Here is a 23,573-nt window from a genome sequence, read left to right as displayed (position 1 = left end):
CTCAGAAAGAAGGAGAGGCAGTGAGAGGATGGAATAGAGGGACGGAGACAAGGAAACAAGAAATAAATGGAAGTCAGAAGGAATAAGCAAATCTGAAATGAAAGCCGATATTATTTGTTTGATTAACACACATTCCTGGTCTTATATACCACTCCTTTAGAATATGATTACATGATTTAAAGAGTTGCAAACACATTTACAAAATAAAAAACAAACTATTAGAAAGAACAAATACTTTGAGATATTATGCAAGTAACAATTACGAAAAAGAAAGTAATGAATTGCGTGATATAAAGTAGCAATTGTGAGAAGCAGAATAAAGTTGCAATTATGAGACGTAAGTTATGAGGCAGTTATGAGAAACAGTCCCAGTTCTGAGATAAAAATATTTTTGTATTTAACATTGAAGAATAATTATCACTTTTGGAAGTCAGTCACAAATATGAGTAATAAAGTAACAATTATGATATATGAAGCTGTAATTATGATATATAAAGTCACAATTATGAGAGCTAGTCCCATTTGTGAGATAAAAATCATTATTTGGAGAGAAACAAGTCGAAACTATGAAAAGTTCCATTAAAATTATGAGAGTCAGTCAAAATTGTGAATGATAAAGGAACAATTACAAAATACGAAGCGGGAATTCTGGGATATGAAGTCACAATTATGAGAAATAGTCTATTTGTGCCAACATTTAAAGTCATAACGGTGAGATAAAAACAATTGAGGAATAAAGTTGCATTTGTGAAATAATGTACATTTGTAATTTTAAGATATTAAGTAGGGGTGTGCCGGTTTCAGAATTGGTGATGACGGTTATGACGTGAGTCAAATGTGACGGTTCATAACCACTCTGATCGGTAAAGGCGCAGAGATTTCAGACCTCCATTTATTAAGGAGATCTGTCACAAAACTCATCATCCGCACCAACGTTTTTTGAGCAAATTTCAAAGCCGCACCCGCCCGCCATCCACTGATTGTTTTGCGATGCAATGCTTTGCTGATGCGAGCCGCAAAAAAAAGCCATTGTCTGTTCTAGAAAGGATGCAGCAAAGATATTTAATGCTAATGTATGAAGCATAGGCCTACGCTGAGTTTCATTTACGATGAGATGTGCTCTAGTTCACAGTGCAGTGCAAGTGAACGCGGCGCGCTGGTGCTTCCATGTCACGGTTATCATTGTCTGCTATATTTGCTTTTTATTTATCAAAATACATGCAATTGGTTGATGAAACATTTATTAAAATTAAGATAAAATTTGTACAAAACGAAATTCGTTTTTAAGAAAGGTTTTCTACAAAGCAAAATTTTATGAAGTGGTAAATATCATGTCTGACGATTTACAAAACTTCATTAAGTGGTAAAAACCATGTCTCCCAATATATTGTGCATCTTATGATCCTATCTAAAAAATGAAAATAATTTTTGATAAAAAATGTTTGTAAAAAATATTTTAATGACACGGTTTTGGCGGTTATAGAATTCTAATGACGGTGTTCAACTATAACCGCCGGTCTCACGGTTATATACTAACCGTCACACCCCTAATATTAAGCACTGATTTATGATAAAGATGCAATTCAATTTGATTTATTTTCACCCTGAGGTAGAAATATGTATTTATTAACAACATAAATAGTGACAGCTGACGAGTGCGATGTCCTCCTCATGGGACATAAGAACAGCAGGAATCATAATTCCTCGTGTGTGCGAGCAGCTCTACACTCGCTGGGATTTGTATAATTGGAGCTGTGTATGGCGAATCAGCCCTTTGCTCCGAATCGCAGCGTGAACGGATTTCAAATGAAGCCTGTGTGATGTGAGCGGAGGCTATCGATATATTAAAAGCCCTGAAGTTTTCATGCAAATGAAATGCCTCTCAAATGGTTTCTTATCAATTCATATCCCAAGCTATCTCTTGCCTTTTCTTTGTGTCATGTTTCACTTTTTTTTGCCGTTTTGCTGTCTGCTGCTCTCTTCCTCTTCATCCTTCACAGTTTGCTCCCTTGTCAAGCCTGGGAGGACAGAATATGTGACAGAAGCGAACGAAGAGGAGGGAGACGCCAGACCTTGACTCAGCCACTTACATAAAAGCCAGTAAACACCCCGTCTCTACATTCACCCTCATGCCTCAAGGACTCGTTTACATTTCCATTTTATTCAAACGGATCCCAATATTGGGTCCACTCATGCGTTTCTTCCAGCAACAAGTCTTCCTTTATTTATTTATACTTTTGTTGGTGTGGCTATGGTTTATTCATCTTATTTTCACCTTGTTGTGGGCATTCTTCTAACTTCCCTCAGCCTTTTTTTTTTTTTTTACTCTCCTTCTGGTTCTTCCTCTCATTTTGAGCTTCATTTTCTGGTCGTGGTGTGAGGGATTGCATGCTCAGGCGAGCGTGAACAGTTGTCAGCGGCGTGTAGCGGCACTGAGCTAAGCGGTCTTGGCTTTTTAAACCGAGGGGAGCTAAGTCACCAATGCCACATTAACCCATGTTGTGCAACACGTCTACAAACAGGTGACATCGTGGGCCTTCCTGAAGCGTGTGAGAGATCAGAGCGTCAGTGAATCGTTCTAAATGGATGCGCACCCAGAAATGAAAACTGTCGTGATTTGCTCGCCATTATGCCATTACAAACTAGTGCCCCATCGGTTTCTGCGATGGAAATAGAATTCAAAATAATGTAGAATAACATGGGCTGTGGCACATTTTTAGGGCTATACACTTAATCAAATCGTCATAAGGACTAGTGTTTGTGAATATTAAAGCACAAAAAGGCATTAAGTATGTATGTTCTGAGCATCTCTGTGTGAATGAGTGACACAGTTTTGTCCACTGCAGACAAATTCAAAGGGACTTCACCATTTCACCATTTAATTTGATAAACCTATAGTCAGATAAAAGCACAGAAGGTTTTCAAAGCAACACGTCAAAATAAAAGTTCAGTGTAATTTGATGAAACTTTTGTATAATATATTTGTATTAATCCATAAATCCTGACAAAAATTAAACAACAATTTTTGGAAATAAATAAATAATTAATGAATGAATACACACTTCATAGGGCTCAATTATTGTAAAATTACTCAAAATGTAATTAAACCATTACAATGGAACCCAGACAAATAAAAACACAGAATTTGGGGGAAAAAGAATGGCCCATAAATGCCTTTTTTTGTTAAACTTTTAATAAATCATAATTAAATTATATGGGTTTAATTATTTCAATTAATTTGAGATGTTTTTTAATCACTACAATTTTAATGTTACCATTAAAAAATTATTTTTCTCACATCTTGAGAATAGAAAGGGTCAAAACAGTCATAGTATTATTTATTGAGTAGTTCTGAGGTTTAGATCAACAAAAGAGACAGAGGAAAAGACAGAAAGAGAAGACAGAAATATTTAGAGAAAGCAGATGGAAAGAACCACACACTTGCCCTCTTCTCTTTCTCAGGCACGGTAATGAGATAATTACTGGCCCATCTTACACCACTCATTCTTATTCACTGTCAACACAGATGAGACTGGCGGTCTCCAACACTTCCCACACAAAAACTGAACACACAGTTTGAAAGGACACATACATCTCCTCATTCATTTCTTTAATTACAGGTCCCACGGTTCTTCTGATTAAGGAATCTCTTGAAGGCTGAACGCTTCCTCAAATTTTAGACTTCAAGCAATTTCAATAGACAAAGCTGAAGGAAATGCATGTCATAGGAAGCATACACGTATATAATGCAAATGAGCCTGACCTTGAAAAAAAAAAAAAAAAAAAAAAAAAATTCCAGTGGAAAAGATAACAGATTAGGCATTTTATAGATGGTTGGAATATTTTAGTGTTTATTTTTTTATTTTTTTTTATACATTTAAAGGTCGGGGCAAGTTCTCACCAGTCTAATGCTTTAATTACAATATCTGATATTTTTGTATTACTTCTTACTTTTTCATTTTTCAAAATTCATTATTATTATTAATATTATTATATGTTGCTCAAAACAAGTGTTTGATATTTTTGATCCTACCATTTACACTGCCGTTGCATCACTTGTTTTGTTTTTCATAACTGTTTTATTTACTTTTTTAATCAATATTTCACTGATATTCAGGCAAGTCCTTGTGCATTTTTTGCATACATAAAAGTGAGGGCAAGTTATCAAGAGTGTCAATTATTAATTACATATGTTTGTATGTTACTTTGCGTTTTCACTATTCTTTTTGTGTTTTGTCTGATTTTATTTATTCATTTGTAACCTCATATCCAAAGCAGAAATTAAGTGAAAAACAAAATAAGTTTTTGCATATGATTTTGTTCCTTCACCTTCAATATTTCTAGAGTCTATAGTAAAATATCAAAATTATTTTCCTTATAACTGTACATTACATATAAAATATCTAACTGATTGGCTGCGATTGTCTCACGTTCCTCACACTCGGTGTGTCAAGGAAAACCTGCTTAAGACATGCTTTCCAGGCTATTTAATAGTGTTCACAAAAGGTCAACATGTTCAATGAACAGAATCGTTTTTCCTGAGTAGTAATGCTGGAAATGTTTAACAGCGTGAAACGCTTCAAAGTTTGTGGCTACATTCAACAATAAACCTACAGTGTGTAAAAAAAAAAAGCACAATAACTACCCTACTGATAACCCTTATTGTGACATTAAGGAAACTGCTAGCACTGTAAGGGGGCCTGAAAACGAACCTAGCGTTACCTTGTTTAACACTCCTCATGCATTCAACTTCAGCTATAAAGCACTCACTCCACTTATCTTCAAATCTCCAGAGAGTAAGAGAGCGAGAGATAGATAGCGTGAGATATAAGATGAAAGATTCAGTTCTGAAGAGCTTTGTCAAAGCACTACTGTTAATCTACAGCGCATGAGACAAGCGATCAAACAACTTGACAAATTACAGCTCCTCAGAGCTTTTTGAAAGGGTATCGTCCACTGAAGCAGATTTTTAATCAATATGCTCTGGGGTGGGTCGGGGTACTTGAGATTCAACCCAGTATATCTAGTGGAATCTACTATACCCGGTTTGTAGATTTCCATTCGATTGTGTGCAGCACAACCGCGTCTGACGAGGTGAATTTCAATGGAGCCAGTTGTTTATTACTCCATGTCTGGGCAGCGAATGCAGTCGCTCCATGCATGCAGAGCACAGGTCATATGGAATGCATTAGTGACCACAGGGTTTGGGTAAATGTTCACCAGTACGAAAGACAGCTACTGCATAGTCACTTGTTTTCATGTGTTTTTTATTTGGATGACACCCTTATTTTGCATTCTGCCCTGCTGAATGTTAAGTATAATCCAGTCAGAAGCAGGGCAAATAAAATAAAATAAAATAAAAAAATAAAAAATCTTCCTGGCCTCAGCAAGGCCTGTCCATAGCTGTTTGGGAGAAGAGAGATTGCGTTTGAAGTTTATGAAGCATCAGCACACGCTTTCACTGAGCCTTCCAGTGCCTAATGCCAATTCAATTCCAGAGGAAAACCACAGAAAGAGAGAGAGCCAGAGGGACTATATGAAGGCACTATTCATTTTAATGCAATATTACTCATAGTCTGTGTCTTTTTGTTGAAAATAAATCTTAAATTGAGTGAATATTTTCTTTATTGATTTCACTCTGACTCACGTGGCATATTTTTACAGTAAAAAAATAAATAAATAAAAATTAAAAAATAAGAAAGAAAAAGATTAAAGTTATGTGCAACAATTTTGCAAATGTTTAACTATAGTGTATAAAAATATCTTGATTTAAACATAATGTTTAATTCCTCTAGCAAAAATACAGTAAAAATTCATAATATGAAATACTACTACAATTTAAACAAAATTTTTATTTATATTTCAGCATCCATTACTCCAGGTTGTATTTTCATATGATTTGGTAAATTATTTCTTATTATTATCAATGTTGAGACAATGACACAACATGATTTAAAATTATATTTTTCATTATTCCATTAAATTCATCAAAGAATCCTGAAGGGGAAAAAAATAAAAAATAAAAAAAAATAATAATAATAATAATAATAACTTAAAAAAGATTATAAGAAGAAGAAGAAGCAATCAAGTTAGAGATTGTCAATAATTAAAGGTGGCATAGAATGCACTGCTCATGTGGAGAGACTGTTTTTTTGGAGTTATAAAACAATGAGTGAGTGGATTTTACCATTATAGGCTGGTTGTTTTCACACTGTGGAAACACTACTGTGTTCAAACACCTTACAAAAGTGATTTTTGCATTCTATGGTACCTTTAAACACCAAAGCAGAATGTTTTCTTGGGGTTATCTTATGGTTTCTTATTAGAATGGTTTCTGAAGGATCATATGAGACTGAAGACAGGATTAATGACTGAAAACTCAGCTTTGCATCACAGGAATAAATTACATTTAAAATATATTGACATATAAAACTGTTATTTTAAATTGTAATAATAGCTCACAATATGACTTTTCTACGTTCTGACGTTTATGACTGTATTTTTCATCATAAATGAATCCTGGGTGAACATACTTCTTAAAACATTTGTCCAGCAGTGTAGATATTAATGCATTAACTTATATTTAAGATATATTCAATATTATTAAAAATAAATAAAAAATAAACATTACTTAATTACATTAATTTTAAAGATATTTTTCCATTCAAATTAATTGTATTGTCATTATGACAGATTTTTCATCTTATCTTTAATTAATATTGCTAAAAACAATGAAAAACGAAACGACGTCAGAACATTTTTGACAGCAATTTTTGCTGACTGGATTAACACTGGTAAAAAGAGGGAAAAAGCATGTTGATCACACGCAAAAGAAACACAAAGCATGAATGAGAAAGAGAGCGCAGCTGTTGAAGAGCTGAGATTCTCTCTCTTTGAGATCTCAACAGCTTCATCTTCACAATCGTAATTCCACACAGTCCTGCAGCTGTTGCAAGCTTCTGCAAAGGCGTGCCAGCCTCGCCATGTGCTTCAGACACAAACTCTCCTTCTCCCAGGTGGAGGCAGGCAAACAATGGACAACCGCTTATGCAGTTCACAAGAAACTGCGGCGGAGATGTGTTGCTCGGCGTAAGCTGCGCCCCTCTGGCACACACTCTCTCTTTGCCATTCCTTCAATGCTGCAATACTGGAGAAGTTGGTCATGTGGAGGCTTAAGTTCTTGCACTTTTTCATTGGCGATGTGAGTGGAACTAAATGAGCGCAGAACACTGTTTTACAGTGTTTTAGTGGGCTGCTTTTTGCCAGTGATATAATTCCACTCTTACTGTGAGAATGAGGCTGTAATAGCCCATATGTGCTCTTCAGTGGAGACGTTTCCCTCTAGCAATGATAAGGACAGATGGAAAAGCCTTAGTACCATCTCGTTTGGCAATGCAGACTGTGGCACCAAATTACAGGGGCTGTAGAGCTGCAGCAGTTTACAGACAGTCAAGGAGGGTTCGCATTGTATCCTGGACTGACCGCGATTGAATTATGCCATCTCACTTTAAAGTCAACTGCTTGCAACCCATTTTACTTTTGCAACCTGAGTTAAGATATTCAACAATAAAAATTAGTAGGGCATAACTTGGTTTTACCCATCGGGCATGAGTGAAATGGTTGTTGCACACCAGAATGGAACCAGATGGTTGGAGGATCAAAAAGTAAGAGAGATTCAAAACTTTAGCCAAAAATAATGATGAATCAAGCACAATAAGATCTGGAAGGTGTATTAAGAATTATTATTATTATCTCATATTGAATGCAGAACACCCCAGGTCAACACACACACACACACACACACACACACACACACATAAACATGCAGACACACATACATACTTAACAAGTTAACTGAAAACATTAAGTAATGCAAACTTTTTTTGCATTACATGTTTTCTGAAATGTTATGTTTAAATATGCAAATAAGCCATTATCTTATTACATATGCTCTAATGTTCTTATATTTTCAGAACAAAAATATGAACATTGGATAAAGACAGGTTTTTTTTGTTGACATGTTAGAGTAAAATGCATATTAGAGACATATTAAGAGTGAAACAATCATAAACATTTTTAGGACTGAAGAAACAAGCAGAATAAGACCAGGAATGTGAATTAGGAAAGTAAATAGGGTTCATTTTGAATTCATGTAGATTTTAAGGACTCCAGTCCTCAATGCACTGTGCGTAGGCCGAACATCTCAGTCTCGGTTATTAATGAAATACTCACAGGAATGTGAATGAGATTAATATGGAGTCGTAAAGGGAGAACAGCTGCTGCCATGTAAGTTGTGACTACAAATAAAACTATAATGAACTCATAAAACAGGCATGATGAAACTGAAAGATTCAACACTGCAGATGAACAGAGCGTATAGGATATTTAAATCCGCAGTGTGTCCTAAGACACTGTAAGGCAAAACTACTGTACATTCCCCAAACACATTGTTCATTTTTCAGTCAGCCAGGTAGCCTCGAACTCACGCCACTGGTTGAGCCAGAAGTTGACGTGTTGGACACCAGTGTTTACACTGACTACAAAAATATGACCTATGTTTGTTTTGCGAAAAATTACATGCATATGAAACACATCACACCAACAATATCTCTTCATAAGTTTTTATACTTTTCTGATACTTCAATATCTGTGAGCTCTCCCACAAACATAGAGAGAGAGAGACAGAGGTTCAACGACCTCCGGATGGAATGATCCATCAAATGATAGACATTGTCCTAGAGGGGGGATCTATCATCAAATGGGCACATGCAATGCGGAAACAATCCCCAGGCATTGCCAAACAGAGGTCGGAAAGAACAAATAAGGCTTTCAGTGCATGCTCTGCTGGTGACCTTTGGAGGGCGAGAAGGAGAGAGGAGACGGACAACTTTATGAGAATAATCTCACATGCATGCTCAGAAGAGATCTCAACGATATCTCAAAATTGTCCATGATTTCCCATTCTATAAAATAGCAGATATCTCAATATGAACTAAAACAAAACTAATAATAATTGTAATAATATTTTAGCTGCCTGTATACTAACAAAATTCGTTTTCTACTTCCAAAAATGTGGTTTCTTTTTCCTTCAAAATGCATTTTTGCAGTACCATATCATATAAGACAATTTGAAGCTTAAAATCAAGGAGGGGAAAAACATTCAGGGGCTCAAGCAAAAACATGCAAGTTGATATAGTTTCTGATATGGCCAAAAAATAAGATACAATTCTGATATAAGATATATAGCAGACTATGTACATAAAATGCATACTAATATCAGCTGTCACTCTATATCTCCCAATAATATATCTTAGTAAGATGGTATTTTAATGCTTAGTTTTATGATCAAAGCTCTGTCTTTTTGTATACTTATTGTAAACAATGAAGTATGTTGCCTCAGTGCTTGTCTTGAAATATTACTGACAAAATGAAAGTTTTAAAAATAAGAAAATATTTTACAGCAAAAGACATGTGTACCATGACCTTAAGTGAGATTTTTGGATTATACTAACAGTATGTCTGTGTGTGTATATATATATATATAATGTGCTGCAAAGTAGCAAAGTTCTATAAACTCATATTGTGACCTATTGCTGAACTCTCACCATTCCCTGCATTGCCATTTGAAAACGATCCAAAGCAGAGGAGCTCTATACATATCAGCGGCAGAAATTTCCTGCCTGCAGAATATTTTTACCACTCCTCATTCAGTATCAGCCTTCCATTAATGGTTTGCCCATCCCTGCGGAGTGTATCATCAAAACCTGCCACGGAATGAGATGACATCCGCGTCACATCACCAGAAACGCCAGCCGAGACGCGATGGGATGAGGAAGGTCTGAAAGTTTACACGCAAACACACCCACCCACACAAACTAATGCAATGACGGAGAAAAGCCGAGCTGTCGGCTCCAGCATGCAAAGCTCTGCAAGTTAGAAGCTCCCCGTTGAAGTAAAGATTGAGGCGTACAGGCTTTTATCAGAACAAAACTGCAGAAGCCTCCAGACTCTTCAAATATTGGACCAAATTTGGGGTTCTGCTCAGCAATCTAGAGCAGAATCACCTCCTTTCATTACTGTCATTTGTTTTTAATGTATTGCAAAGCTTGAAAAGTGAAGTACATGTCTTTGATATGACAATTAGAGTGAAGGCAGAGGAACGGCTCCAGTTTGGCTCTGTTTTCGTTTGTAGTTCTTGTTTTCACCTAAATAAAGGCGGAGAAGACGGTGAAGATGTGGGAGGTGAAAGTAGCTTGGAGAAATGTGAGTTTGTTGCAAAGTGCCTGTGATCAATACTAAAGAGGCAGCAAAACTGTGATGTTATTTTGGGGAGAAAATGACAGGACGCTTTATTCTGAATCTCGGCATCTGTCTGCGTGTGAGTGAATATTGTGGCTGCTGGCAGCATAGCCTGATGTGTGACGTGACTGTGAGAAATTAAAGAAAAGGAAATGACAGCAGTTTCTTCTTCTTTACCACCAGGTTGTACAGATAGGTAGGAGGACAACTTCCATAACTTAGATCTACATTATATAAATATAAAATTAATTAAATATATCAATTGCTATTTCTTTTTTTTTTCTTCTTTTTTTATATTTTTGAAATGATCTGTGATGTATTTATTTCATTGACAGTCCTGGCTGTAATAATAAAACAAATGAATATACTTTATGGAGAATATACATTTATTAAATATATATTTTTTTTAAATTGAAAATGTTATAAAAAAAAGTATAATATTATAAAATTATAAAATATAAATATTAATATACTTTTCTGGAGAAAAACAAGAACAAATAACTTTGTTAAAAAAAAAAAAAGTTTGCTTGTTTGTTTGCTTATTCGTCCATTCTTACTTATTTTTAAAATGTATTTATTCGTCAGCGATCATCAGTGCTTCGTCGCATCAGAAATAAAAAAAACAAACAAAAAAAAAAAAAACCTTGGCTTAAGTGTTTAAATACTTTTTGTAGCCACCGTATCTGTGTTTGACGAAGAGTGTTCGTTGAAATTGTAAATTAGATTGCAAAATAAAGGATTTTCTTTTCACAGCTCTTTTTACTGCTCAACTCCTATAAAACTCACATTTCTGGAGCTACAATCACCTGATCGCCTGGGCCCAGGTTAAAGCTCGCCCACTACCAACACACGCACACAGTATGTCAGATAAACATCCAAAACTTACCCGTCACGTTGACCTCTACGAGTCCAGAGCGTGTGCCAATGCTATTGGTTGCATCGCAGACGTATGTACCGCCAAACTCATAGGTCACCGGGCCTTTGAAGAACAGGGTGTTGTTCTTGATTTCAATGTTGTTGGGAAGGGATCCATTCAACCTGAGAAAAACAGACAGATAACATTTTTATTTATTTTTTCTGTTGACCCGTATGGAAACTGGGTGGGAGAAAACACCGGATCAGAAGATCAACTGTTACTATGAGGACTGATTCAATCTATTGTGTTTAAGCAAACCAAACATACCAAGCATACTTCAAGAACTGCACATCTCAAACCAACAGACGTGAAGGGTGGTACAACATAACGACTGAACAGGCCCTTACAGACCTGAATGTTGCCCCAGGAAAGAAGGAGTGATTTGAAATGGTGAAAACATATGTATGTTGTTATGCTGCCACTCTTTCAGTTCTGGGCTGCTGCGCCTGAAGTTGGATCCCAAGAAAAATGTGGAGTCTGACTTACTATGCAGCTCCTCTCACACTGTAACTGTACTGTCCTAATTCTGGACTCTTCGTGGTTCAGCTGCCCTGCGAGTCTAGACCTGCCCCGTTCCTCTAAAGTTGTAAGAAGAACAAATGTTCTTGTGGCAGATGTTCTCTTTGCTTCTCATCAGAGATCAGTATAACGATGCCCCCCCAGCCACCAGACAACCTCAGATCATCTTGTTCCTACTTAACAAGTTCCTTTCCTTCCATCTCAATGACGCCCGATCTGCCATATCTTTCAGGGACTGGTTGATTGGCGGTGTTCTTTATAAGAACCTTTCAAACCTTCAAACGGTAGTGTTCTCAAAGCAAGAGATATAAACAGTCCATTCGCTAGTACACTATAGCATCCAAACAATAAAACACACCATTTATTCAGGTCAACAAAGGGTGAGAGTAGAAAGCATAGTAGAAATAAGGTCAAGTCTCAGTCAGAGCAAAACAGAACACGCATAAACATTGTGAACAATAAGATGAATTATAATAAGCCTAGTTTTGATCCTATTTGGATGAGTCTCAACGCATTACACACAACTGTCAATGAACATTATTTAAATTCTATATTAATGTGACGTAAATAGCATATTGCTACATTGATTTAATTTTCATATTACCCAATTTGTAATATTCAGACTTGCCAAATTTGATATTCCGTATTTCTTCACTTGATTGTGGTGGCATAAAGTAAATAGAACTAAAACAGCATCAATATTAGCCACCTTCAGGCATTTCTATTATAAATACTGACAATGTTTTACATGTTTTAAAATGTTTGCAAACATATCATAAAATGAAATAATTGGCTTAAGTATGTCTAAATATATGAACAACATTCTAAAATGTAATTCTTAAAGTGCACGCAGTATGAAGTTATGCTAAAAAACAATAGTATACCGTACTTCATGGATGAATTGTTAATTGTGTCTTTTATCACTTTATAAATGGTGTCATTGGGTATGATGCAAAGCAGAGCAATGACTAATAAAAGTTCAGTTACAAAGCATATAACCCTCACCAAACACACACCACTATTGTTTTTCCAAATGTGTGTGTGCTTTCTGTTTTCTTTCTAAACTGTTCCTGTAATATTCATAACCTGTTTGAGGACAGGGCCTGTGAGACAGATTTCAGCCCCAAAACGCAGAAGGTATAATGTGTTTCCCTAAATGCTGACTGCTGGAAAGAAATCTGATAAGATCCAGCAGATAGAAGACGGGAGGAGAGATAGCTAAGGAAATATGTCACAACGAACTTTCTGAAGATAAACTCTGAGTCTGAGTGTTTGTGACTGTTCTGCTCGCTTTATGACATATTTATGGTAAGAATCTCTCTGGCATGTTTTGATATCTGGGAAATTAACGCAAATCTGAAACTGAAAGTGTGTGTGTAGGTGTGTGAGAGAGAATGTGTTTGAGTACTCACATCATATTTCAATGTGAAATCTGAAATAGGAGTTATATTTCGTATAGCCGCGCTTAGCCAGACTTTGAGTTTCGGCATAAAGTCTGGCCCAAATAGTTGCTTATTTCAGCCAAGAATCACCCACTGTCTGTATGACACTTAAAGCGATCAGTCGCAGTCCACAGTTTCATTAAAGGAAAGCTCATCTTAAATAGTTGTATGATAGTTACAAAAAGCCAGCCAATCAGATTAGAGCTTCCCAGATCAAAACAGGACTTTCCAATTTTGTGCGATTTGCATCAAACGGTTACAGAACAGACTGGCTGCTTTAAGGATAAAACTGTGAACGGGAAATTGAGATTGACTTGTTGCAAAGATTCAATGATCTTAAAGTATCATAACATATTTCAGAATGAAATGGAATATTTCATTGAGAATATTTAATTAGACTTGTTGCGAAGTTGAATCGACTTCCGTATTTTAACAGTATTTATGAATGAAATGCAATATTGAATGAGACAAAATAGAACAGGGTTTGGTTTCAGTGCACCTCCTTGCCATTTCTAGTTCACAGCAGACTGATGGCAAACTTGAATGCTGAAGTGTGTAATGTTTTATGTTAAAATGCTTTCTTGTAAGTAAAAAAAAAAAGAAAAAAAAAGACGTGCATATTCCAAAAATCCGAAGGCTCAGATTCAGGACAAAAAAATAAGAACAATATGAACAAAGGTCAGTGCCTGACGAAGACTTGATGGTCGAAACGTTGTACCAATAAATTCCTTGGGAGCAGCCTTATCAGTGTGCACACTGTTTTTTGTTTTGTTAAAATACTTTCTTGTAACCTTGTATACAGAGAAAATATTCTGTACTGAAAAAAGAAACATTGTGACACTTTCAAAACATTACTATGTTTCTTTAAGAATCCAGCTAGCCTGACATAGCAACAGAGCCTCAACCAATAGCGTGGGTTTGGGGCGTGACTATGCATTTTTATTTATTTTTTTCATTTGGTGGAGATGATGGTTCTGAAATTACAGAAGTCACACAAACTCTGTGTTCTTCCCTGTGCATTTTCAGAAGGGCATTTGTGTAATATTTATGCATAACGTAAAATAGTCAGCGCTTATACCGCGTAAAAGACTTGAGTGAACTGCAGCTAGTGCTTGTGTGTGTGCATCCATAGTTGTCCAGGATTGAAATGTTCTGCAACAGCGTGGTGATGACCTCCAGTGTAGCGCCCAGGGGACCCTTCAGAACACATTTGGTGTCCGCTCTCCACTGCTGCTGTGGCCGTCCCCTCTTATCTGTCACGCCGGCGCCCGTGTCTTTCCCTATCACTGTCTTCTCCTCCACCCCGCTCTGTAATCACACCATTCTCCTCTATCTTACCTTTTTCTCCCATGGTTTATCCTCTCGCTTTTCTAGCAACGCCTACTCTTTGAATTTAATAAAAATATTCTTGCTATTTTTATGGGCATTTGCAAATTTCTTCTATCCGCTTTAGAAAGTGAGTTAAATCATAAGTGTGTTTCTGTTCATGGTATAGTGTTATTTTTGTAATCTGAATCCTATCCATTCATCATTGATACTATTATAGTTTTTAATTATTATTTTTCCCCCGATTTCATTTTGATTTTAGTTAAAGGTTAAGTAATTGTGTTGTGTTTTTGTCATATAGTTTATATAAACAGATTTTTTTTTTAGTACATTAACTAACATTAAATGAAAATAAGAAATTATGAATTTTGCGACTAGCATAAATGAAATCAGTTAACATTTCCTAATATGCCATTTTATTTCAGTTAAAATGATTTCAAGTGTTTTTTTTTTTCCTTTTAATGGTTTTAGATAGTTCGCCCAAAACTGAAAACAGCAGAAAATGTTGAAGACAACATCAACAACAACAACAACAACAACAATAATAATAATAATAATAATAAACACAAACAAACAAACAAACAAACAGACAGACAGACGGACAAACAGACAAACAGACAAACAAACAAACAAACAAACAAGAAATGTCTGTAACCAAACTGTTGACAGCAGGAAATGACTTCCACTGAATTTGTTTCAAAACTATTTGGTTTCAACAGAAGAAAGAAACTCGTTTACCCACAGGATGAGTAAATGATGACAGAATTTTGATTTTTGGGTGATCTCTTTAACTATAATAACTCCGACATGATATGATTCACATCAATGAGACACAGTTTGACATGGGGTGGGCTACTTTAATCCAGGCCAGTAAATAGCAACCTAACAACCATCACTCGGAAATCTTTAGTAATGGCATAGCAACCAATAACACCAGCACCCCACACCTTGCTGACAACTTTACTACCAACAAGCACCAAACCAGAACATTCCTGTTCTCACTTTCTGGTACCTCATCTCTTCCCTTCTCAATCCCCATGTTCCTCATTTCAACCCGTTCTTTTCTTCTCTTTCATTCTACTTCCAGTCTCAGTATATCAATTACTAATAAAAAAATTCCTCAAGAAGACCTTAGCTCCATCCATTAGACCCTCTTCACAGAGTTAGCTGGTGTATACGTGTCCTTTGATACCCTGAATAGCCCAGAATGCTCAGCGTTTCCTCTCTCTCTCTCTCTCTCTCTCTCTCTCTCTCTCTCTCTTTCTTTCTTACTCTCTCTCTCGTCCTTTCTCATTAAAACCCACCCCAGTCCACAGAGGCAGTGCACCCTGGGCATTGCCAGCTATTAATCCACCACAGCTGAAGACCGGTGACATGTTTTCCTTTCCCAGCTTTCGCTGCCTAATTACTGAACAAATTACCACATTTATCTCTCAGTTTTTTGTTGTTGTTGTGCTGCATAATTCCTTCATTTTTAACTGTAACACACAACTTGCTCATCCACTGTGTCCAACAATGTTGTTGGTGTCGTTATTGTTCGCATTTACATACACATACGTTCATGGGAATTTGCTGAGTGATGAATGATGGGATATTTCGCTGTGCTAATTGGCATATAAGTGTGGCGCATGCGGCAATGCCAAGGCACTGAATTATAAAGCTGCACAAGGGAGTTCAAGCAGAAGGTTACATGGGTCATCTTGGAGTGGACCTGACCCTAGGGCGCAGGAACAATCTGGAACAACACATTAGAAACCTTATCAGCTTGTCTCATGAATATTAATTAGTTGATGTAATCAGTGATAGGTTTATAGGTCAGGCCAATTAATCGGCATCAGCTTGCTGTGTCCACTTGGCCAAAGTGTGTAAGCTCTTAAACCTGCCAACTAACTAACTAACTATTTTCATGTATGTATGTATGTTTTTGGTTGTTTGTTATTAAGATAATTCTGAGTTACTGAGGTCTCTGAAATAAGGTTTAACTTGGACTTTTTTTCTGTACATAATTATATTGTAGTATGCATAAAGTATTATTAAAATCATATTGTGATTGTTATCCTAATTATAAATTATTATTGTTATTGTTATTTAGTGCTGTCAAATGATTAATCACATCCAAAATAAAGGTTTTTGTTTACATAATATATGCATGTGTAGTGTGTGTATTTATTATGTATATATAAATACACAAACATACATTCAAATATTTAAAAATGTATTATATATATATATATATATATATATATATATATATATATATATATATATATATATATATATATATATATATATATATAGTAGTAATAATGTAATATGTGTGAGTGTGTATAATTATTAATACAACTTGATTAATGAGTCTGGTTAAAATGATTAATGAGTCGAGAATGGTTTCTACGCTCATGACCTCACACAAACACCAGCATTGTCCACAGAAAGGTTTATAAAACAGACCTGAGACTGTCTTGTCAACATATTCATTTGGTAGGCAAAGCAATGATGTCATTTTTTGCCACCATACTTTGCATCCAAACCCGTAGCACCAGTACAACAATAGCATCACAAGACCCATACTGACAAACAAAACTCAGTCTCACTGTATATCTCTTTCACTGTTCTTTAAAACCAGTATATTGGTAAGGTAAACATTCAGAATGACACAAAGCAAAGCTTATTTTCTCATGTTTGATCATGTTTGAAGGTTTATCAATGGCTCGGTGAGTTCTGAATAGAGCCATTGTAAACGGCTTTACTTATCTTGATTGAGGGCTAACCACCAATGAATGAAGAAGTAGTTTACGGAAGGAAATTATTCTCTTATCAGTCATAACACATCTATGCTGTCATGTATTATTACAGTAAACTGGATATTTCAGAGAGACCTCTTCAAACATCAGTTATCTTTTATTTAGTTTAATGATGCCAATATACACAACCAGTCAAACGTTTGGACTCACTGATCCTCGTGATCTTGAAAACCTTAAAAACCTTTTGATCTAAAGGTTTATGAGTAAATTGTTTGACATTAGTCTTGTAAACAAATATAAATTATGCATTTCTTAAAATAAATAAAAAAATAACAAAATTGTTTGGATGAATTGGATAGTAAAGGAAATCAGGCGTTCAGCATACCTGATTTTGAAGACTGTACCATTATTTCAAAATATGTAAAAAAAAAAAAAAAAAAAAAAAAAAATATATATATATATATATATATATTTTTTTTTTTTAATTTATTTATTTATTTTTTTTTTTTTTACTAGAATTTTATCTTTTCTCTCTTAAAAGCAAGGGCCACAATGGAAATTAGTTACTGCAACTTTATTGTGTTATCCTTGACAAGAAAGTTTTTGGGTCAAATAAACTTAACAAAACAAAACTAAACAAAAATCAAAAAATAAAATAAAACAGCAAGAACTATTTAAAATCTAACATTGATTTATTTTGTTACTTGCAAACAAACAATTTGGCTTTTTATTTATCCTCTTTATGTCACTCAAATAAATTACTCATTCATCTCATTAAATTAATAAGCTGAGACAACAAACGGATTATATGTAATGTGGATTAGTATCGCAGGCGAGAATAACTCACAGTTTCCACTGGTAGACGGTGACGGCTGGGTTGGCGTCTGCATTGCATGTCAGCTTTACGTCTTCGCGATTCAGGAACCAGTTCCCATCAAATCCCTCGATTTTTACCTCTGGCTCATCTATATAAAAGTAAAAAAAAAATGTCTTCAGGCAGGGGCTCAGATGGCTTTTCTGGGTCACATGACTTGACGATGGGTGCTTGTCGTAATACTGATTAATGGTCTAGGCTCATTGCTGAAAGGTCAAGAGTTTATTTCTTAAGCGATTGGGAGAAGAACCAACAAGTGAAGGGTTACTGAGACTTCAACCACCACTGTGCCCTTTAGCTACCCACTTAGCCACAAGCTGCTCTAGGGCAACTATTCCAGAAATTAGCCTAATTGGATAAGAACCTCTGCTAAATGCCAAATTTCAATTCATTACAGCACAATTTTTCTATTAATAATGGTATTAAAATGCACTGCATACTGGATGGTACAGGTCAGCAATTTCTCTGTCTCTTCAGATTTATTCTTAATTGCTTTCATGAGCATGTATAAGGCCGAGCAAATTCAATTTGGAGATGTTATACCAAAGGGTAACTTGATTAACAAAACACTGAAAGTAAATGGAGAATCAGGACGAGTGATTCTCTGTGAACTTACCGCTGCTCTAAACACAGCGTTTCACACAAACAAGTAAGAACTAAATACTCTATGGTGAAGAGTGGGAGAATGGGTGGATTTCCTCTATCAGTGTGCTGTATGGGGGCTGCTATACTGCTCTAAACGGCCCTAAACAATAGCTGATAACAACAGCGGCTGACAAAGGCCAGTGACACATCTCTTCCTGCTCCAAACCTCCTCCGCAGAACTTGCGTAACAGTACAGCAGAAATGCTAATTAACATCGTATTACATTTGTATGTTTTGTTCAAACATTCTTTGACATTCCAGTGGGGTTTACATAAATATGTCACTATATAAATAAAAACAAACAAACAAATAAATATTTGTAATAACTGTTTACTATTTTAATATATTTTTAAATGTTTTTTTATATATAAAAACAAACAAATAAATATTTCCGTAATTGTTTACTATTTTAATATAACTGTTTACTATTTTAATATATTTTTAAATGTTTTTTTTATATATAAAAACAAACAAATAAATATCTCCGTAATTGTTTACTATTTTAATATATTTTAAATGTTTTCCATAAAAACAAACAAACAAATACAAATTTTAAATAATTGTTTACTATTTTAATATTTTCAAATGTTATTTATTCCTGTGGTGGCAAAGCTTTTTAAGCAGTCTTTAGTGTTACATTTTACATTAAAATGATTCTTATATGCTGATTTGGTGCTCAGTTTTTAATAACGGTTCTTGATATCAATGTTGTTTTTGCTGCTTAATATTTTTTTGTAGAAATCGTCCTACTTTTTTTTTTTTTTCATGATTCTTTAATGAGTAGAAATTTCAATAATTCAACAGCCTTTATTTAAAAATATATATATATAAAAAAAAAAAATTATATATATATATATATATATATATATATATATATATATATATATATATATATATATATATATATATATATATATATATCCTGTACTTTCCTGTCTTTTATGATTTTATGAATACATATCCCTAATAAAATGGTGAACATAATAACATGTTATCTCTTGTTTTAATGTTGCCGTTTGAAAGACACAAAGAAACACTTACACTGAACATTGAGTATGACGCTGTCAATAAAGCGGTCTGTATGGTAGGTGACGATGCAGGTCAGCTTTTGACGGTGGGTCTCGCGGCTGGGCAACAAGATGTAGTTGCTTTGCACGGTCACGGTGCCGTTTGGATTGCGCGTTTCCTGAAACGTGGCTTCACCCTTCAGAGTGGTGTCCCATTTGATGACGCTGGGAGGTTTGCCGTTAGCCGACATGCAGCTGGCAACAGGTATCTTGTGCTTCGGCGTCCTTGCCACGATGGTAGATGAAGTCAAGGTCATCTGGGTCACTGGCCGTGCTGGAAGAAAGAGGTAAACAGTAAAAATACAAGAAAAGAAACACTGTAATATACTAAAGTACTGTGTGAACAGGAGCAGCAAAGATCCCTTTTAGAAGTTGAGTACAAAAAAGAAAAAAATCATCAATTATCACTGATCCAGTACTAATCTCACTGTTCTGAAAAGTCTTTTTTTTTCCGTCAGTATAAATGAAGCAGTTCACTAATTTATTTTCCCCCTAACCCGTGTTCAAAGCAAAAGCATCAGTCAAGCACTCAAACAGATGTAGAAACCACTCGTTTCTTGCAGTGCCCAAAGTCCTCCAATCTCGATCCTTTATGGGCTGCCAATTAGCAATTAACTGGGCCGCATCAAAAGAGAAGATGTGTGTTTATGTGAGTGCATGTCAAAGAGTGCTGATAGCAGGACTGAGGTTTGTGTCGAGGGTTGATATGACATGAAGAGGCTCTTTGAAAGCACTGAGCTGGTTATCTCCGTTCAGGTTGCTGGCATTCTCAGAGGACACATGTGAACGTGAGATACAAAATGGGCTTGGGAGTTTATAAGCCACACTAGTAAAAAAAAAAAAAAAAAATCTGTACTTGAGCCAAGCAGCTCCCTTTGCTGGCTTAATGGAAAACATATCAACACTTCATTTCTAATTAGATCTGCAATCAGTGGGAGCATAACCCACCTCTCTAACGAGATACTCCTCTCTCGCGATCCAACACACACACAAACACTCACACACACACACACGCACATGCACATACATCCTGTTGCTCTTCTTAACCTATACAGCTAATAGCTTAAACTGAAATACACATCAACAGTAAATATAACAGAAATGACAAAACACACAATAAAATTGCTAAAACTATAACACAAATATAAAAATAAAGCATTCAAAATATTAACAAAAAATATAATAGTATATGAGTGAAACTACAATATTTATATAATTACAATGAATACTATATTATATACATTATTTAACAACACGTGTGTTTACTTTGTGTTTAATAGTTAAATGACATGCAGGTATGCAAATAAATAATGGCATATTTATTAGAAAGTGTTCTTTATTTCTTTCTTGTACAGTTTTTTTTTTTTTTTTTTTTCACAAATTATAAGATTTTTATCAACAGACACACCCCATTTTAGAAAACCCTGATCTATTGTATAGCTACAGATCTGGATATGTACTAATTTTACAGTGTTAATGTTTTTTTTTTTTTTTTTTTTTTTTTTGATATAAAACACCATACATTTTTGTTGTCAAATATTAGCTTGGACATTCTGCTTAAACTCTGATTTTGTGTGTCAAGGAAGTACGAAAATAATACATGTTGGATTCCTATTATAAAATGATAGCTTATCTTCACCTGTGTGTGTAGCGAAAACATGTGTGAATATACAATATTATATCTGCAGGTCGAGGCTAGGGTGTAGCTCTTTCTGTTGTGGTGAGCGCTGATCAATATATTTCAAGGGTAGTGAAGGTTTTAACCAAGCACATCACAGACCTGGAGTGGTCAAGGACAAAGATGATTTTTCTGAAGGGCTTAAAGGGTTATGAATAAAATATTGCTGAAACAACATCCATTTACGCCTTACTATCTGCTAACCATGACGACAGCTTTAATCAAAAATCTCGCACCATGTCAGTGCTAAGAGTGCGGAGAATATTCGAGAAAATGAAACCTTTTTCTGTGCTGTCCTCTATGGTGTTCTATGTGTGCAGAGAACTTGAAGCTCAGGGCGAACTAGTGTTGTGGAACTGTACTTATTATTATTATTCTTTTTCAACTGTTCGTAATTTACTGTTTATTTATTACATTCAATGCAATTTTTTGTATAACAATCTTAAATTAAGTTAACCATTTAATGCGAATAACTATGCAGAGCTATTCTTACACAAATTATTTGTGAATGAGGCCCACTGTCACGTTAATTTGACAATTTCAGAATTATTTTATGAATGACATACACAGAAATGTGTTCTGCTCATGTTTCATGAAAGTGGCTCTTTGATGCTCTGTTTGTGAATGCATTCTTTTCACAAGAGAACAGAAATATGTACTAAATATGTCTCAGCTGCTAGTATGGTGGTCTTACCAAAGACGGTGAGGTTGACCATATTCTCCCTGTTGCCTGCTGGGAAGGTGGTGTACTCGCAGATGTAGGCTGCCTCATCAGAGAGCCGGAGGTTGCTGAAGACAATGGTGGTATCCTCAAGAGTAGAGGGGGACCTCTGGCGCACAGCAGGATGCTTGAAGCTCACACGGTCTTTGAAAGGGGGCAGCACTGATACTCCCAAGTCTGGGTTAGCGGTGGCGACGTTTTGTTTGGTGCCATTTATCAGCTTTTGCCAGGTGACCTGAGAGATCTTCACTGGTGGCTTACCGTTGATGAAGACACATCGCAGTTCGACCGTGTCACCCACAAATCCGGACTTAATGGGGTCCGTCTGCACTGACTGCCCATTACCCGCTGCAGAAAGACAAGAAGAGGGACATTACAAACAAGTCAACCAATCTGTACTGAGAATGATACTTTGGTAATTGACCAATATTAAAACCATTTTTCGACAGTCACCAACTTAATGTGGAAATCATGCATAATTACACAAAACTAACCCTAAACCGAACCCTAACCCTATAGTAAGTATATTTATTTAAATATTATTACATAGTACTGTGTTATTACAATGTAACAACTTCACCTTAATTTTTGCTATGAACAAACCATTAACTATGATTTTGCCTCAAACTCCAAATTTGCTGCTTATTAATAGTTAGTAATGTAGTTGTTAAGTTTAGGTTTGGGGTAGGATTAAGAATGTAGAATATGGTCATGCAGAATACGTGTTTTATGAGTATTAATAAACAACCTATATGTTAATAATAGACATGCTAATAAGCAATTAGGTAATAGTGAGAGTTGGCCACTAAAATAAAGTGTTACCTTTTTTAATTATTAATTAATCTCTCCATGTGTTTTTTGGTGTTTATTTCGCATATGCATCACAAAAACTATCACCCTAACAGAAGTCATAACAGCTCATTGACTCGACTCTGGCTTTCATGCTACAGTCGAGTGCGCCAAAACAGAAAGCATCCCAATTCAACAAGAGTACTTCAAACGCCACCTTAGTCAACAAACAGAACTAATTACAAGCATGGCAATGGTGTTTACAGGCAGCATTAGGTCTTGAAGAGCTTCGGATGTAGACTTTCCCTGCATGTGTAATGATGGTGTATCCCCCCTGACTCTGATCCTGACTGCCAACCCTCCCACACCACTCCATCCTAATTATTTCTCATTGGTAAACATCTCGATAACAGCTTCAAGCACCTATTAATGGAAACAATGTGGGATCCAGTCTAAGTGTGCCCACAATGATGGCACTTGAATTAAGCTACAATAAACCAGGCAGGCAATTAGTAGTAAACGAATGGGTTTTCTATTTTTCCCCTGCCACAGC

The 23,573-nt window shown here is 35.6% G+C and overlaps 1 protein-coding gene across 1 annotated transcript in view; it reads right to left on the bottom strand.

Moving 5' to 3' along the window:
- LOC127933852 (nectin-1) overlaps positions 1–23,573 on the bottom strand; it is a 94,889-nt gene that overhangs the window by 15,430 nt on the left and 55,886 nt on the right. Inside the window, exons 2-5 of the mRNA XM_052530877.1 lie at positions 22,205–22,579; positions 19,807–20,106; positions 18,094–18,211; positions 11,186–11,337 (exon numbers count right to left, since the gene is read on the bottom strand). Of these exons, the coding sequence (XP_052386837.1) occupies positions 11,186–11,337; positions 18,094–18,211; positions 19,807–20,106; positions 22,205–22,579 (945 nt within the window). The remainder of the gene's footprint in view (positions 1–11,185; positions 11,338–18,093; positions 18,212–19,806; positions 20,107–22,204; positions 22,580–23,573) is intronic.

This window comes from Carassius gibelio, chromosome A18, assembly GCF_023724105.1.
Source record: "Carassius gibelio isolate Cgi1373 ecotype wild population from Czech Republic chromosome A18, carGib1.2-hapl.c, whole genome shotgun sequence".
Lineage (NCBI taxonomy): Eukaryota > Metazoa > Chordata > Actinopteri > Cypriniformes > Cyprinidae > Carassius > Carassius gibelio.
This window is presented reverse-complemented; position numbering and strand designations above follow the sequence as displayed.